Below are 18,211 nucleotides of genomic sequence, written 5' to 3'. Positions count from 1 at the left end.
AGCACAGTCATGATTACAGCATCTGTAAAACTTGTTTGATGTGGACAAAACAGTGTCAGTGTCTGCTTCCTGCTTGTGTTTTTCCTCACAACAATCACTGATCCTCCTCCTCCAGGGATTTACAGACTCCAGAGATACTTATTATTAGGTCAAAGGTCAGAAGTAAAGTTCAGTATTGGGTTAGATTTTTCCACATTATTCAGAAGAGACAAATGGTGATGTTTTAAAGCAGGGGTGTCAAACTCAATTTCATCGCGGGCCACATTTGCATAAAGGTTGCACTCAAAGGGCCGGTTGTAACTATATAAATATATAATATATAAAATAATGTATTATATTACATTATTGCCTCTGAATTGGATTATTATCAGATAGGATAATAACTTAAAGCAGAAGTCCAGGGCAAATAATTGCAAGTCTCTTCAGTGCGCATGTCACAAAACGAGATGCATTGTTGGACATGTAGTTTATGGGCATATTATATTATAAACGTATTATATTATTTGCAAGCTCTTGCGGGCCACATAAAATTAAGTCGCGGGCCGGATTTGGCCCCCGGGCCTTGAGTTTGAGACCCCTGTTTTAAAGGGACCCTATTATGCACATTTTCAGAGTTCACATGTTGTGCCTCTGTGACATGTCTCCATGCTTTAATGTTCAAAAATCTCTTTATTTTTCTCATACTGCCTGCGCTGCAGCTCCTCTTTTCACCCTCTGTCTGAAACCAGAGCCCAGTCTGCTCTGTTGTGATTTTTCAACCGCGGTTGATCTCTCTGCTCTTTAAGGAGGAATGTGTCAGTGGAGAGCCATCTGACCTTTAATCATTAAAGCCATTCTCAGGCCACGTTGTCACCTGTCCGAGCTCCGTGGTTCATTTTATTTTTGTTTTCTGACCTCAATAACCCCCTATTGTCCTCCTCCTCTCTGTCTTTTGTGATTGTTTGTCTTATTCCTGCACAGATATGCAGCTACAGGCCTGCGGTCCAAAAGGAGTGCCATCCCTTCAACGTGCTGCTGATAATGGTATCATTCGAACCACTGAAATAGTCTCAAGCCAAGACTGTGCTTTCCCTGGCCACCAAATCTTTGTTCCACCCGGGCAAGAAGGCCGGATAATAACAATAACACATTGTCGATAAATATAGATGTATAACTCAGTGGAATAGTGCGCTGAACTTTGAATCAGGGGATAGCCAGTTTGAGTCCCACTGCAGTCAGCATGGGCCCTGGGCAAGACACTTGAGGACACTTAATTTATTTAATTAAAACAGCATGCTTTTTTCTGCTTAAAGGTGGGGTAGGTAAGTTTCAGAAACCGGCTCGAGATACACTTTTTGTTATATTCCATGGAATGCTCTTAACATCCCGATAGCAATGAATATCTGAAGTGCTTTGACAAAATATCCATAAAAAAATTTCATCTGTAGAAGCCGTGATACTGTAAAAAGTACAACCAATCGGATTGGATGGCCTACCTGCCTGTCAGCCTTCCATCGGGGCACAAATGTATCTCGTGCCCTCATTGGTCATGTGCGCGTTCGTGTGTGTTGGAGGAGGGGCTCTATAAGGAAGTGGCACAACCGGATTTTCTCCGGTTGTGTATTTTCAAATTCTAGCGATCTCGAGTCGGTTTCTCAAATTTACCTACCCCACCTTTAAGTGCCACTCAATTAACAAAATCACCCTCTTTCATTACATGGTTTGTTGCCTTATACATTTGTCTATAAATATATAAATCTCAAATGAATGTTGTATTAAAAAAAGAAGAAGCGTTTTGTCCCTTGTCGGAAGAATCACCAGTAATCACAGATCATATTCTGAATGTTTATGTATGCCTGTAATTGCCTGCCACACCCCAATGGATGTAAAAACAACTTCTGACGAACAGCACCAGTAATAGTTTAGGCATGAAAATAATGAAGAGATCCACAATCTAATTATATTGAATCAATGCGTAGAGATTGGCTTTGAATTTGAAATCAAAGAGTCTCTTACTTCTGCTTATTTAAGTCGTAAAGCCTGTTTAATAGTGATGCTATGTGTAACCCATCTAAACATGAAACAGGAAACAGGAAACATGTCAAAGGAAGGATGGTAAACAGCAGCAAAACAAGTTCTGCAAGTTGCTGCTGGAAAACTTCCAAACTCTTCCCGTTTGGTTCCTGTAGCTTCGCAATGCAATAGTATAACAGTGCATAGGAGGTAACCTTAACAGTGTGTGCTGTATTCAATTAATTAAAGGGTGTCCTAAGTGGTGGAAAGTAACTAAGTACATGTACTCAAGTACTGTGCTATTTTATACTTGGACTTCACTTTACTTCAGAGTCACATATTGTACTTTTTACTCCACTATACCATTATGTAACACTGATCGTTACAGTTATATATATAAAAACACATGATATATATATATATATATATATATATAATGATATGATGTACTGTTCTACTAATAAACCCAGTATTTGTACAAAATCTCTAAAATTGGCTCTGATTTAACAAACGTTGGATAATCTATTATAATATTCTATAATAATACAATTCTATGAAAGAGCCATTTGCATGCTTGGTACTACTTGAAGTACATTTTGATGCTAACACTTTTGTATTTATCTGAAGCAAACATTTGAATTCAGGATGTTAAGACCATATGTTTGTACTTTTACTTAAGTTAAGGATCTGTACTTCTTGCACCTCTGCTGTACACACAGTATGTCCTTTTATGTTACCTACAATGTAGCACATACGAGTCATCATGAAGCAACATAAGCCCTGTCATGGCTTTTTTCAGCAGTGTGTGCTTGTGTGTGTGTGTGTGTGTGTGTGTGTGTGTGTGTGTGTGTGTGTGTGTGTGTGTGTGTGTGTGTGTGTGTGTGTGTGTGTGTGTGTGTGTGTGTGTGTGTGTGTGTGTGTGTGTGTGTGTGTGTGTGTGTGTGTGTGTGTGTGTGTGTGTGTGTGTGTGTGTGTGTGTGTGTGTGTGTGTGTGGGGGGGGGGGGGGGGGGGGGGCAGGGGCAGGTACAGTCTGCTACCTCACTCCATCCAGTTTTGGAGTAAGCTTCCTCCCAGTCCATGTCCCACACACACACTCACACTCACTAATATAGGGTGCGTGTGTGAGAGCAGCATCAGTGTGTTGCTCAGCAGTTGGACGCACGTTCACAGGCAGCGCTGCTCCATCAGACAGACTCCCATGATGAGAGGCTCATCAGGCACCAAACTCACACACCAACCGGACAGAGCGGGTAAGACACGTCCATGTGAACCTCTTTAATATACCCGTGCATGATGGGAGTTTAGCTCGTGCATGTTTAACCGGATGACAGCCAGAGAAAGGGACATTAAGTCCTTCCGAGACGTAAACAAGAGCCGATGTGCGGTCGGTGTGTAGCGCTGTCACCTTTACCCTACATAACAACAACAGGCGGCTGTCTCTGCTTTTATTGTAGCAACCAGCCTCATTTGTTTGTGCTTTGACACAGAGGATGGTGAACTGTCAGGCGGATGTGTTTAGGCTGCTGTCGATATTTTTAAAAACACATACAAATATGCATTAATGCGCGTAACATTAACCGATCTCTCAGGTCTTTATTTGTTTGTATTCTACTGATCATGATGGAGATGCTGCTGCAGAGTTGCATTTTCTAGTTGTTTGTTGTATTTATGGTTGTTGTACAGTTCACACTGCGATTGCTTTCTATCTTCTGAGCTCTGAATGTTGGTTTCTGGGCTGAATACATCCCTCAGTGTGGTGGATGCTGGTTTACTGCCAAGTGTATAACATAGGAAATTACTTATATGGAGCAGGCTAAAGGCTGTTAGCTGCAATCAGAGATCCAGGCAGCAGCTGGGAGAAAGAGGAGGAGCTGCAGCTTCCTGTTCATGTCCCTATGTAAAGAATGCAATACACCACATTTAACCTTTATTTAAAACAGTGTGCATATCAGTTACTGCCTGCTGCTGTTCTCTAAAACCCTATCCAAGCTTTATGCAGATAAGATAAGCTACTTTAAATAACACAGTTGCCTGATTAACTTTAACACAAAGTATGTTTCACAGTTAGTTCAGTTTGCCTAAAACAACATTGGATTTGTATCTGAAAAGCCACAAATCTATCCCCAACTTGAGTTACTGTGACATTTCAAATGGACTTGATGCACCTGACATATATTACAGTCTACTAGCAGTCAGGGGATTTGAGAGAAAGAGCTATTTAATTAGAAACGTCCATCTTGCCATATCTAGGTCACAGGCCCTGTTGCTAGACTAAAGCTTGATATACTCAGTGTGTCAGATAGTCCATAAGGAACATAAACAGATATTATCTTTGCTTATGAGAAACACTTGCACAGTGTAATTCAATCTAACCTACACACCTCTGCAAAAGCAATCTCTTTGTAAAGTTTATAATAATCATTTTGTTGACATGAGGATGTATCTCCATGGTCATTATAAGTCATTGAGTTCCTGTTTAAATTTGAAAAGCACTTACCTGAGTTGGACAACATATTGGAAACACTTTTATACAAATCCTCTGACATGTTTCTCCCACCAAATCTGAACACTTATAGAAATGAGTTGTTTGCATTAGAGGTTTTTTTTATTACACTGGTAGTTTACAAGTCTGTCAACACACCTACAGAGACAGAGGGAGAGTAATGCTGCCCCCTCATGGACACTCTTAGATCATGCTTGTTGGGATTACCTTAAATGCCCTCGATAGAAATAGGAATAAAATGTTCTCAACATGTATCCCCTAGTGATTGCTGATTTATCTGTGGAAACGTTCAGTACCATAAGCGGCAATGTAGATATTTGTATATTGTCACAATAAATCTAAGAGCATCACAGAGCCAAATTTAGCACAAAAGATAAAATAATCTACATCCAGATGGTTCAACTTCAGTATCATGTGAAAAGTATTTCACACCACTACTGCTATCTTATCCATTTACAAGAATGTTGAAGAAGCAATGGCTATGGTGTTATTGTTCCCTTTTTAGGCCTACAGCAAGAGACAAGAGGAGTATGAACCAAGCACAAAGTTACACGCCCACAGTGAGGAAGGTGAAACAAGGCAACATAACAAGTGGACACACCTGTGTGGGTGGATCATGGGTTACTTTACCAACTGGGTTTAGCTCCTGCTGCCCACAAGAATCTTAGAATAACAAGACAAAGGAAATAATAAAGAAATAGAACACAGGCAGCCTTGGACATGTCCATTGTGTCTCTATTAAAGTACCATCACTTTGTCAGTATCGAGCACATTTCTCAACCACCCCGCTGTTGTATATATATTATATACTACTCAGATATTGTTCTTAAGTAAAAATAAAACTACCACAGTGTAGGCACCCCAGTAGTAAAAGCACTCAATATGCAAATTAACCCATTCCAGAATCAATTATCATATGTTTAATTATAATTATTGATGCATTAATGTGTTTATCACAGTTGGTAAAAGGGGTTGTTGATATTTCACATTATTCTTTCACACAGTGACGTCACGAGCTACCCACAATGCAACACGTGCCATATATATATATATATATATATATATATATAAATACGCTATTTTCCTGGAGGTGCAAATATCCTGGAAGTGCAAATATAAACAGCTAGCTAACGTAGCCAGGCAGAGCGCACTAGGTTTTTTTTCTGAATTAACGACCGAAGAAATCGCTGCATGTCTTCGGATTACATCTCTGGACTTGAGGGGTGTGCTCGAGGTCGTTACCAGCGTAAACTAGAGCTGTGTGGGTTGTCGGATTGCCTTTACAGACTGCCTGCAGATGTATGGAAAAACGACAGTGGTCTTCGTCGATTTTGGCTGCATCTACGTCTAATTTCTGGAAACACCAGGTGAATACCCCACTTGTCACAATAATATTATCATGCCATTGCATATATGTGGTATTTTAGAGTTGACTAGATATTGATTAAGGCAATAGACTATGATATTCAGTACAGGAAGCTTAGCAACACCTAGACGGTGTACGGCTGCTTGCACCTCGCGTAAAACGGCGGATACCGGAAGTACGGTGTCGCGCTCGGCCCAATACCCCTATGTGTGTGTGAAAGAATTAGTCAAAATCTGTAAAGGAACTGAAGGATTTAGTGGAGTCAAAGTATGATTCATCTCTGAATTGTTGTGAGGTAGACATACAAAGTAGCAACAAATTATAATACTAAAGTAAAGTGCAAGTATCTAAAAATTGAAATTAAGTACAGTACTTGAGTAAATGTACTTGGTTACTTACACTATTGGCTAAAAGTGTCGCTGCGCACTCAGCACAGCTGTCGTCATTTACGGTAAACCGGAAGTTGTGCTGCGCCCGTGCTGCGGTTATTACGGCCGACCGTTGGTGAGCCCCGATCACGTGACCGCTACAGCTGTGAGGAGAGCCGTGTCATCTCCATCCCGCAGAGCAGCGCGGATGAAACACCGGTCACACTCAGAGCAGCATTCGGGGAAAAGGCCCCGTGTTCCCGCCGCGGCAGCCTCCACCTCCACCTCGCCTCAAGACGGCATGGAGGACAAAACACCGTCCAAACCGCGGGAACTCACCCAAAACCCCCTGAAGAAGATATGGATGCCGTGTAAAAATGGCCTTCCTGAAAAACACATTTCTCAAAGAAAGGGTGCGTATGAAGACGTGGCGTCAGCTGTTAGCGTCGGTATCTGAGTTTCTGCGGGGGAGGTTGAATTATATATATATCGGTCATTGGTTTCCGTGTTGTTCCCATTTAAATGCACGTTGCTAATGCAAATAGGTCCACCTGCGTGTAGCATGGATCCAGTGATGCAAAAGTAGTTAATCAAGTAAACTTTTGACGTATTACCCAAGTATTTTCATGTTATACTACTTTATACTTGTACTCTACTACATTTTGGAACATTTACTAAGGTTATTTTACAGATGTATTTACTGGTTACTTTATTAATTCAGATTTTGACATACATTACCTAGGAAAATCGTTTAAATGTGATTTATTTTATATATATCAAACCATCCAACGTTATATTTAAGTATCTAAAACCGTGTGTGGGTTAACAACAATGTTTTAATTGTAATTAAGATTGTTTTTGTTAAATATTTTATTGTGAAGATGTGCTGCTGAAGTACTATTCTTGATGCAGTACTTTTGGTTTAAATTGAGTATTTTTACAGAATAGTACTTTTACTTTTACTCAAAGAATATGTGCTCCCTTCCATGATGGGCCACAACAAGCCTAAAGTGTACATGTTTTGTTGAATACTCTCTCCACCACTACATACATCCGAGTGTTGTGTTAGCTCATTGGCTTTAAAGCGTGACCTCAGTCCTCAGATGTCTTGCTGTTTCCGCAGCCATCTGGTTCACACAGTTATGTAAGGGTTCACATGATGAAGGCTGCTCGCATGGAGGAGAAAGGGCTGGCACTGGGGGAGTTCACCTCTTTGTTACTGTGTGCCATGGCTAGCTGTTGGTAAACAGGAATTGTATCCCATCAGTCATGTGAGGGATGATTTGCCCCCCGTGGAGCTGCTGTTTTATCTCACCTCGGTCACCTTTCTGTACAGTCAGTGGCTCATCGCTGTGGACTGACTGACACAGGATGTTTTGAATCAATTAGACTTTAATATGGTCTCTTTGGGTGGAGTAAAGTTGGTCGTCAAAGTCAGTTACACACTCATGGATGAAGTTGTGAAAGGTGCTTTTGGTATTGTATGTAATACATGCACTAAACCTGCCACAGTGTTATTCCCTCCTCCGAAGTCATTTCCCAAGCCTTTTACAGACAGGAAGTGTTACAAACGTGGACATTATTTGACCAGAAAATGCATATAAAGAAGTATCCATAAAAAAAATCTCGCTCTCTGACCCAGTCATCTGTGCACACACTGCGTCTGAATGTGGACAGCGTTACACAACTGCTCAGCCTGGTGCCACCGTGACCTCTGCTCCTGTCTGATTAGACACTCGGGGTGGTGTGATGTGACTTCATGGCAGATTACTCTTTATTTCACGTGTCGATAATGTGCCAGACCGGGTCCAGGAAGATTTTACAACCAATGCAGGCACATTTGAAACTGAAAATGATCAACTGATATGTTTGTAAGTCGGGCGTTTTACACTGAGATTGGATCTGTTATGTGATTAGAACATGACTTACACTTTCTCCATTTCCTTTCCAGTGTGTATGACCAACTGCCCCACGCTGATAGTGACGGTGGGGCTTCCTGCCAGGGGGAAGACCTACATCTCCAAGAAGCTGACCCGCTATCTCAACTGGATCGGAGTTCCCACCAGAGGTACTCAATTCATTCTAGAGAATATAATAAACGAATTCAGCGTGAGTGTCACCAGCTAAGACAAAGATGGTCTCCATTTCTCCCATAGAGTTCAACGTGGGGCAGTACAGGAGAGACTTTGTGAAGATCTACAAGTCCTTTGAGTTCTTCCGTCCAGACAACGAGGAGGGGTTAAAGATCAGACGGTAAGAGTGGCCTCAGCCTGAACTTTCGATAAGTCACCAACCATGTGAATCATTTACTGATGATATCTGTGATCTTTACAGACAGTGTGCCTCAGCAGCGTTGAACGATGTGCGGCAGTATCTCACAGAAGAAGGAGGCCAAGTGGCGGTAAGTCAAATGTCTAATTCTGTTTTGGGTTCAAAGTGTTGTTGAAACACGGTGCAATGCTAACTATCGTATCCGTTTTTGTTCCGTCTGTAAACAGGTTTTTGATGCAACAAACACCACCAGAGAAAGAAGGGAAACCATCATCCAGTTTGCAGAGCAGAACGGGTTTAAGGTAAAGTGTTGCGTCATATTCTGGGAGAACATATACCGTACTTTTCGGACTATAAAGCGCACCTGCATATGAGCCGCAGCAGCTAAATTGTCCGTCTGTCTTGCTCTCGTTCTGTCTCTCGGTTCCACTTTTACTTTGGCGCGCGACCTGTCTCACTCTTTTCCGGCCTCCAGCTTTTCCTGCCGCTTAGAGGTGGCGGGCGCGGACCGGTCATAGAGCCCATAGAGTTTAAGGTGGTTAATTTTACCTGTAAAATCCATAGACTTAGGAGGTTCCCCAGTGGCCGTTAGCTGTACAAAAAGTCGCGGCTTATAGTCCGAAAAGTACGGTACTGCTTTATTCACATCCACACTAAGTTCCTCCTCATCATCTTCTCTCAGGTGTTCTTTGTGGAGTCTGTGTGCGAAGACCCAGATGTCATACAGGAGAACATAGTGGTACGTGTTTGAGTTTCTGTTCATTTGATCAAAAAGGAAAAGGAGCTTCAGTCCGTCTTGTACTCACTCCACTCCGTTTCCTTTTTTAGCAAGTGAAGCTAAGTAGCCCGGACTACACCAACTGTAACACGGAGGAAGCAGTAGAGGATTTCCTGAAGAGGATCAAGTGTTATGAAAACTCCTACGAGACGCTGGATGAAGTCCTGGACAGGTGAGGGCAAGCTGCTGGGAGAGAGGGTCGTTAGACGTCCTAGCTATGAAGCATTATCGGAATCACTAGCTAGCCATTTTCGCCATTTTCAAGTTTATTCTGTCATTTTGAATGATGGGGCTCGAGCTGTTGTTTGGCCTTTTTAAAAGTGAGTATTTAGTGTATCCCAAACATAAGCTGTCTTATTTTATCCTCAACTTAAAGACCTTCAGTTTACTTTGATAGAACAGTAAAGAAACCACAACTTTTCTCTGGAATCAGATCATGTTGCCCTTTTTGTTCTTTAAAGAAAATCTCAATTTGATTAGCAAGATCTTAGCAATGTATCTAAAGTGTCCGTGTTCTCCCCTCAGGGACCTCTCCTACATTAAAATCATGGACGTGGGTCAGCGGTACATGGTGAACCGGGTGTTGGACCACATCCAGAGCCGGATCGTCTACTACCTCATGAACATCCACATCACGCCGCGCTCCATCTACCTGTGCCGCCACGGGGAGAGCGAGCTCAACGTCACCGGGCGAATCGGAGGAGACTCGGGCCTCACACCGAGAGGGAAAGCAGTACGTCAAACGTCTGCAATTAGAGATATGTCTTTAGCTAACTTGGTGATTTAATATGACCTTTGTTTTGCAGTTTGGGAAGAAGCTGAGCCAGTTCCTGGAGACGCAGGGCATCAGCGACCTGAAGGTGTGGACCAGTCAGATGAAGAGGACCATCCAGACGGCCGAGGCTCTCAACGTGCCCTACGAGCAGTGGAAGGTCCTGAACGAGATCGACGCAGTGAGTGGTTGGTACTGGACCGCTGAGAACAGTTGTTTGTTGACGTGTGCGATGCTAATGAAGTGTAATCTGTGTGTGTGATGTCATGGTAGGGCGTGTGTGAGGAGATGATGTACGAGGAGATCCAGGATCACTATCCTCTGGAGTTTGCTCTGAGGGACCAGGACAAATACCGCTATCGGTACCCCAAAGGAGAGGTCAGTGGGAACTCTGTGTGTGTGTGTGTGTGTGTGTGTGTGTGATACCTTCTCAATGTATCATTTGTCTGTAACATCGCAGTTTCTCAAAGTGTTGTTTTATGAGCCCAAAATATCACATTTTTAAACAATCCGTTTCCATGGCGCAGATCGATTACAAGATGAGTTGAAAAATAGTGGTGCTTTTTTTTTTGTGCTAAACATGGCTATGGAGTTGAGAATTATTTTTGCGATCCTACGATGAGTGGGAAACAATCCTACACAATCTAATCCTTCAAATAGTATATACTTGTATAATAATGGCTGCACCCGAAAGAGTGTTGACATCCATGATCGAAGTATGGCATGATTGAAGCTTTCAGCTATTTGGTTCCAGCCCTACTTTTCGTAGAACGTTGCAGCAGCTGGTGGACAGTGGGCCACTGTTTGAAATTTGGAATGTCTCAAAACGGCCCTCCTTTGTGATTTGAATAACACACCCTCATAGAAGCGTACATGTACACACAAAAAACTATGAAAGTGCTTCCAGATACTGCCCACTCACTCTTTGCTAATGGATTACAGTAAACAAAGACCTCTTCGCATTAGTCTGCGTTTACTGTCTGCTGCGTGTCTGAATGCCCGCCGGTCTGTTCTCACCTTGAGTCCGTACCATCACCTCTCCGCTAATGAACCACAGGAAGATGGATGCTGGCATTAGCGGCTGCTGCAGGGATGCTCTGGGGAATCCTGTTAGAGCTGGTCTAGACGGCCTGTATTGATTTTTCCACACGCTTAAAAGTCAATCTGTTTAACCTCGATTAATTATTTAGCAGAATGTGGGAAAGAAAAAATATTGTTTACGTTTCAACAGATTTACAGCTCTTTCTCTGTTGTATTTAATCATTAAATTCAACTCTGGGTTTTAATGGGCTCTTTCATAAGAAGAAATATGGATAGAGCCTTCTATCGCTTATCATTACATCCTAATATCACATTTTGCTCAGATTTTCCTTTGTGTCTTGTGCTTCAGTCGTACGAGGACCTGGTGCAGCGGCTGGAGCCGGTCATCATGGAGCTGGAGCGGCAGGAGAACGTTCTGGTGGTCTGTCACCAGGCCGTCATGCGCTGCCTGCTGGCCTACTTCCTGGACAAGACGGCAGGTCAGTGCTTCAACGACACCTCAGAGGAGCCCTGGGGTCGTTAACATTAAATCACTCAAAGAAACAAGCACATAAGCTGTTAGGAAATCACAAAGTTGAAGTAGATAAAGAAACTTGAAAGAAAGGTAAATTCACATAAAGGTGGAATATTTTGCAAAAAAGTAAAAGGTGGGGTAGGTAATTCACTTCAGAAAGACTAAATAAATACATACAAAATGTCATCTGTGGAAGCTGTGGCGCTGTAAAAAGCACGACCAATCATCTGAGCCGGCCCGGCTCAAATAACTGGATGGCCTACCTGCCTGTCAGCTTCCATCTGGGCACAGACTTATCTCGTGCCCTCATTGGTCATGTGCGCGTTCGTGTGTGTTGGAGGAGGGGCTCTGTGAGGAAGTCTGAAGGAAGGGGCGGCTGCGTACTTTCAGATTCTAGCGCGCTCGAGCTGGTTCTCCATTCTTACCTACCCTACCTTTAAGTAAAGATTACAAATCAGATAATGATATTATCTCGAGGTTGAACAGGCAGAGAAGTTACACCTAGTCAAAATATTGTATTCCACACACGGTAACAAGCTTTATTGTTAACACCAGTAATCTCTTTCTTCTAACCATTCCTGTCCTTGCTAGAAAAACCACAAATATGACTGAATAGATGTCGTGTCCTGAACCCGTGTGTCTCTCCCCCCTCAGAGGAGCTGCCCTACCTGAAGTGCCCGCTGCACACCGTGCTGAAGCTGACGCCCGTGGCCTACGGTACGACCGCTTTCCTGTTGGCCTCTAATTCACACAATACATGTATCTCTGATTAACAGGAATACAAAATCCCTCTTATGCTGCATGAACTAAGTAGATGAATGTTTTATCTGCATCCTTTGTAGGCTGTAAGGTGGAGTCCATCAGCTTAAACGTGGAATCAGTCAACACACACAGAGAACGGCCAGAGGTGGGTATATAACACACACACACACACACACACACACACACAGAGGTACACACAGTAAGAAGACCCATTCCAAACCAAACCCTACACACTCTTCACTCCATGAATCCTCTCGTTGTAGGGTGTGAATTCAATTCAATTCAAAACCTTTATTTATCCAGGTGAAATCCCATTGAGATCAATGATCTATTTTTCAAGGGAGACCTGCAGCAGTAGGTTCCACAAGAAGACATACAAACATAAACAACAGAACAACAAAAGGACATCATACAGCAAAATGTACAGGGATTACAATTTACATATCTATCCACATGTACAGGTACCAACAGCATCTGATTTTGTAGCATCCAACCGAGCTTTAAAAACATGTAGTGGTACTAGCTTGGTAATTTTCCATTCTTTTTGCAGACTGTTCCAAGTTAGTGGAGCTGCACATCTAAAAGCTTTCTTCCCTAAGACAGTCCTAGCACATTTAATAAAACCACAGCATGCGATCTCAGGCAATAAGTACTTTCAATTCGCCGAGAGATCAGGGAGCAGATATAAGATGGTAGTTCATCCAACATGGCTTTGTAAATGAAAAAGTACCAGTGACTGAGCCTCCGTACAGTTAGTGATGGCAGACCTGCCTTGGCATACAGGGTACAGTGATGCGTAAGTGCTTTACAACTTGTCACAAATCTCAGTGCACTGTGATACGCAGCATCTAACTTGCTCAGGTAATTGGCAGGTGCATTCATATATAACAAATCACCATAGTCCAACACAGGTCAAAAGGTCAGTGACTAGCCTTTTCCTGGCCTCAAGCGAGAAACAGGACTTGTTTCTGAAAAAGAAACCTAGCCTAACCCTCAGCTTTTTAAGCAGGTTATTGACATGAAGTTTAAAAGTGAGACAGTCATCAAGCCAGATACCAAGGTATTTGTAACAGGTAACCACTTCAAGTTGTATTCCTTGCGTAGTTACAATATCCAAAGCAGTCTCCGGTGTATTCTTAGCTTTAGCTTTAGAAAAGAGCATTACCTTGGTTTTATCCACATTTAAAAGAAGCTTAAGTTCAGAGAGCTGAGCCTGAATAATGTTAAAAACAGCCTGTAATTTAACAACAGCCTCTTTAATCGAGGGACCTGCACAGTACATAACGGTATCGTCCGCATACAAATGTAAGGTTGCTCCTTCGACATTTTCAGAGAATAAAAGCGGACCTAAAACTGAACCTTGTGGTACACCATTAGTGATGTTTAACCACTCAGAAGACAGCCCATCAAAGTGAACACATTGGGACCTTTCAGAGAGGTAGTTCACAAACCACCCACTGCATGGCTGGACATGCCAACACTGACCAGCCTCTGCTTCAAAATGCGATGATCGACGGTATCTAAAGCTTGAATACAGAAGCCAACCTTTGGGACCAACTCCCCTCTGACAGAAATTGTCGTAACTTTTTGTAACCATGGTTTAGCATCTCTTTGATAATCATAATAAAAACTCAGAAGATCTTTAATGGCCTTTTTTTTTTTTGCAAAGCTCTTTTTGTTTTAAATCTAATGTTTAAAGGCTGCTAGGCAACTGCTCCTGTAAATGTCCATCACACTCAAATGTCTGCTGTTTTCTAGATTAGACATGGGTTTGAGTGATTGTAGGCAGAAATACAACGTAACCTTTCATTTGAAGACCGATACACATTTTCCCCCTTACACCCTTTCGATGAATATGCCTCCTAGTGTGTCATGTGACCGTTTCTTACAGGGTGTAATGCTAAAAAGCTACGATGAAAGTACTCATTTAAACTGAAAATGTTATGAACTGAAATGTACTTTTTTAATGGATAAAGTTATATGATGAGAATCGATACACATGTACAGGTGGAGTTTGGGATTTTCCGATAACTTTCCAATACCGAAAGCCTCTTTGTGGGATATTTAGTATTTTCGGGCAAAACAAATTGTCGGAGGAAACGGTAAACACAAACACGCCTGCGTACTGAACGGCCCGGTCTGTGCAGTGATCTCTCCCATGTGTTTTGACCCCCCCCTTGTGGTTTTTGTTGTTTATCAAACAGAACGTAGCAGTGTCGCGGATGTCAAAGGAGGCTTTGCTAACAGTGCCAGCTCACCAATGAGGCAGCGCCCCCCCCTCCTTTAAGCCCACACACTGTCACCTTCAGAATCATAAACGCTTTCTCCTCCACCCAATCTGATCGAATCCCTGGTTTCTTCTCTGTAAGATGATGATGATGATGATGATGATGATGATGATGATGATGATGATGATGATGATGATGGTAATTGACTGGAATCCAGTTTCTAAGTTTGATCATTAATTGTAAGACACAGATATTGTCTCGAGCCCATTCTCCCATTTTTGGAGAGTGAATGGAAAGCAGATGACGGTTTTTGTTTGTTTTTAACTGATGCCGTTTGACCAACTGTGAAGCAGTGACTCTCCGGCACCTCTTTGTGTTTAGTGATGTTTGGTTTCTCATTGATCTAGTCTGTTTCACAGATTTTTTACAATGTCAACTTTTAGCAATGTTTTTCTGTGGTAAGTCAGTAATTGCACAACGCTAAACATTTGTGCCTTTTTTTTAATATTTGCACTTTAGTTAAATGGCCTCATTGCCAGTTTGTCTTTAGGTTGTCTAACGTTGTCTAACGAAGTACAGACACACTTTGTTTTATTGTATGTGGAGGTTCTTACAGTATGTTCATCTCTGATCAGACCTGAGAGGAGATACTTGTTTGTTTCTAAATAAACTCCTCTATAATGTCATGTTTTCGTACCCCCTCTTCGTGTGATTCATTTTAGAAAATGTGTTCCATTATTTCTGAAAGTGGTAAATCTTACGCTAAAGTACTGAGATGGTAATTTTGTAACTCATCCTGCTAGAGATCAAAAGACTGATGACTTCCTTCCTATTGGTGCTCTCCTCAGATGTTCAGTGCAGCACTTCCTGCTTACGCTGCAAACTGAAGACTCAGATTTCCATTCATTCATATGCGAAGCCTCCACTGGGTGCTGCCATTCATCAGCCTGAACACAACCCTCTCTGTCACACACATGTATTCTGCCTCAATTCAGAGTGATGGCTAAATGCTTAAAGCTAGTGTTACTGGGACATTGGTTAAAGGGTTAGTTCTAGAAGAAAAAAGACGATTCTGTAGTGATTAAAAAATTAAGTAAGCGTTAGACCCGTATGTTTGCATGGTGTGTCATCAGGAAAAATAAGAATTAAAAGTGTAATTTGTATATAACTAGCTGCCACCATGGGATGCTTGATGTTATGTCAGCATCTGTTACATATGAAACCGGTCTGCTGCTCTGCACTTTAATAAAATAACCGGAAACATCCATTACGTTTCAACGAGGCCAAATCATGACTGACCCCATTTAGATTTCTAATTACTCATTTTCTAATATGGCAAATACAGGCTACAGTACTTGCACAAAAATAAGTTATCTATTTCAAAAACCACAGGTCAGACATGCACGGGCGGATTATGAGACAATGAGCTCCTGCACAATTATGTAAAGACCCACCGCCTCTCCTACAAAGAGGGAGGGCTTGTTCTGGGCACGACAGTTACCCATCCATGATGACACTCCGTGTAACTTTCTGTTAAAGGGGCCCTCTATGCTTCTCTGCCTGCTGGGACGTGTTTCCATGCTTTACCGTTCAACAAGCTCTATTCTTCTCATTACTGCCTCTTCTCACCCTCTGACGGGAACCAGAGCCCAGTTTATCCAAAAGGAATCTAACACTGAGTCCTTCCTCTCTCTCCAGAATGTGAACATCCATCGTTCGACTCAAGACGCCCTGCTCACCGTCCCCCCTCACCTCTGACCCCTCCCTGCCTCTCTGTGGACTGGTGGTCGTTTCACTTCTCCATCGTTCAAAACCTGCCCTTATTGATGACCGTCAGTGATGTGCCGACTACTCCTTCAACCCCACTGCCACACACACACACACACACACACACACACACACACACACACACACACACACACACACACACACACACACACACACACTAAACCTTATATCCTTCTTTTTTTATTTGAGGGAGATTAACCTGAACATATCTTGTGTTTGAGCCTCAGTGTTTTTATTTGCAAGCTACAAAGTCTGGCACTTTATTTACGTTACGTTATTTATCAATCACAGATTCTTTGTTGCTCAGGAATTCAATCTGAAGGGTGAAGGCAAGGCAAGGCGAGGCAAGGCTATTTATATAGCACTTTTCAACACAAGGCAATTCAAAGTGCTTTACAAAAAATGAAAGACATTAAGCATTAAAAAAGAAAAGCTAATAAAATAAACATTAAAAGAAAAAATACATGGATAAAAGTTACAGTGCAGTTTAAGATATGAATAGTTCAATTAAAAGCAGCGACAAAAAGAAAAGTCTTCTTGCTGGATTTAAAAGTAGTAAGAGTTGCAGCGGACCTGCAGGTTTCTGGGAGTTTGTTCCAGATATTTGGAGCATAATAACTGAACGCTGCTTCTCCATGTTTAGTTCTGACTCTGGGGACAGAAAGCTGACCAGTCCCTGAAGACCTGAGAGATCTGGATGGTTCAGGAGGTCAGAAATGTATTCTGGGCCTAAACCATTCTGTGCTTTATAAACCAGCAGCAGTATTTTGAAATCTATTCTTTGACACACAGGAAGCCAGTGTAAAGACTTCAGAACAGGAGTGATGTGATCCACTTTCTTAGTGTCAGTGAGGACTCGAGCAGCGGCGTTCTGAATCAGCTGCAGCTTCCTAATAGATTTTTTAGTGAGACCTGTGAAGACACCATTGCAGTAGTCCAGTCTACTGAAGATAAAAGCATGGACAAGTTTTTCCAAATCCTGCTGTGACATTAGTCTTTTAATCCTAGATATGTTCTTTAGGTGATAGTAGGCTGATTTAGTAACTGTTTTAATGTGACTGTTGAAACTCAGGTCAGAGTCCATGACTACACCTAGATTTCTGGCTCTGTTGTTTTGAACATTGCACACTGAAGCTCAGCTCTAACTTTTATACGTTCTGACTCGGCTCCAAAAACCATTACCTCAGTTTTATCTTTGTTTAATTGGAGAAAGTTCTGACACATCCAGTCATTGATTTGTTCAATGCACTTACTCAGTGTTTCAATTGGAGCATAGTCTCCTGGTGAAGTATTAATCATGTTGTTTTAGCTAATGATCTTTCAGCTACACATGATGCAATCCTTGTTTAATGTGACGTATCTTCAGTTGTAACGTGCAATTTAAAGGTAAGCCTTAAAGAATCGTTCATCCTCTGAATTCTCACATTGGTTGAGTTTAATAAAATAAGGATCTGTTATTAGTGCAGTACACGCCCTGTGCAGCAGGGGTGTGTGGAGATATAGCGAGATCATCAAATACCTCTGAGGAAATAAAAGTGACATTATTTACTCTTTAACTGCCACTTCTATAACCTTAAGTGAAATCATTTGGGTTACGTAACTGCTGAACAGCTAAAAATGCTTTTGCACAGTCTGCTGAATAACTTCCCCTTCCTCAGCTGAAATAATACAGTGGCTGTGTGGCTGAGCTGTGGTCGAAGTGCAAACTAAAAACAACTTCATCCTCAGAGCAGAGCACATCTGTTTTTAGCTTTATATATACAGTCTATGGTTTTTAGGTATAGTACAAATGCTTACCCTGAAAGACTGCAACACTTACACAGAAAG

General features: G+C 42.0%; 1 protein-coding gene across 2 annotated transcripts; it reads left to right on the top strand.

Annotated features, from left to right (window-relative positions):
* The first annotated feature begins 3,048 nt into the window (after window positions 1-3,048).
* LOC117447205 (6-phosphofructo-2-kinase/fructose-2,6-bisphosphatase 4-like) lies at window positions 3,049-15,282 on the top strand. 2 transcript variants are annotated; one of them, XM_034083879.2, is made up of 14 exons: window positions 3,049-3,243; window positions 8,182-8,298; window positions 8,387-8,483; window positions 8,565-8,631; window positions 8,729-8,803; window positions 9,184-9,240; window positions 9,330-9,451; window positions 9,805-10,012; window positions 10,086-10,232; window positions 10,325-10,429; window positions 11,442-11,571; window positions 12,261-12,323; window positions 12,449-12,513; window positions 14,573-15,282. In XM_034083879.2, the coding sequence occupies exons 1-14, from the start codon at window positions 3,192-3,194 to the stop codon at window positions 14,630-14,632; spliced, it is 1,365 nt and encodes a 454-aa protein (XP_033939770.1). In that variant the 5' UTR covers window positions 3,049-3,191; the 3' UTR covers window positions 14,633-15,282. The 2 variants fall into 2 exon arrangements, with proteins under 2 accessions (XP_033939770.1, XP_033939769.1); XM_034083878.1 differs by lacking the exon at window positions 3,049-3,243 and adding an exon at window positions 6,413-6,643.
* The last annotated feature ends 2,929 nt before the right edge of the window (window positions 15,283-18,211 follow it).

This window comes from Pseudochaenichthys georgianus, chromosome 5, assembly GCF_902827115.2.
Source record: "Pseudochaenichthys georgianus chromosome 5, fPseGeo1.2, whole genome shotgun sequence".
Taxonomy (NCBI): Eukaryota; Metazoa; Chordata; class Actinopteri; order Perciformes; family Channichthyidae; genus Pseudochaenichthys; species Pseudochaenichthys georgianus.
The sequence above is the reverse complement of the archived record's forward strand: the minus strand, read 5'-3'. Positions and strand labels throughout refer to the sequence as shown.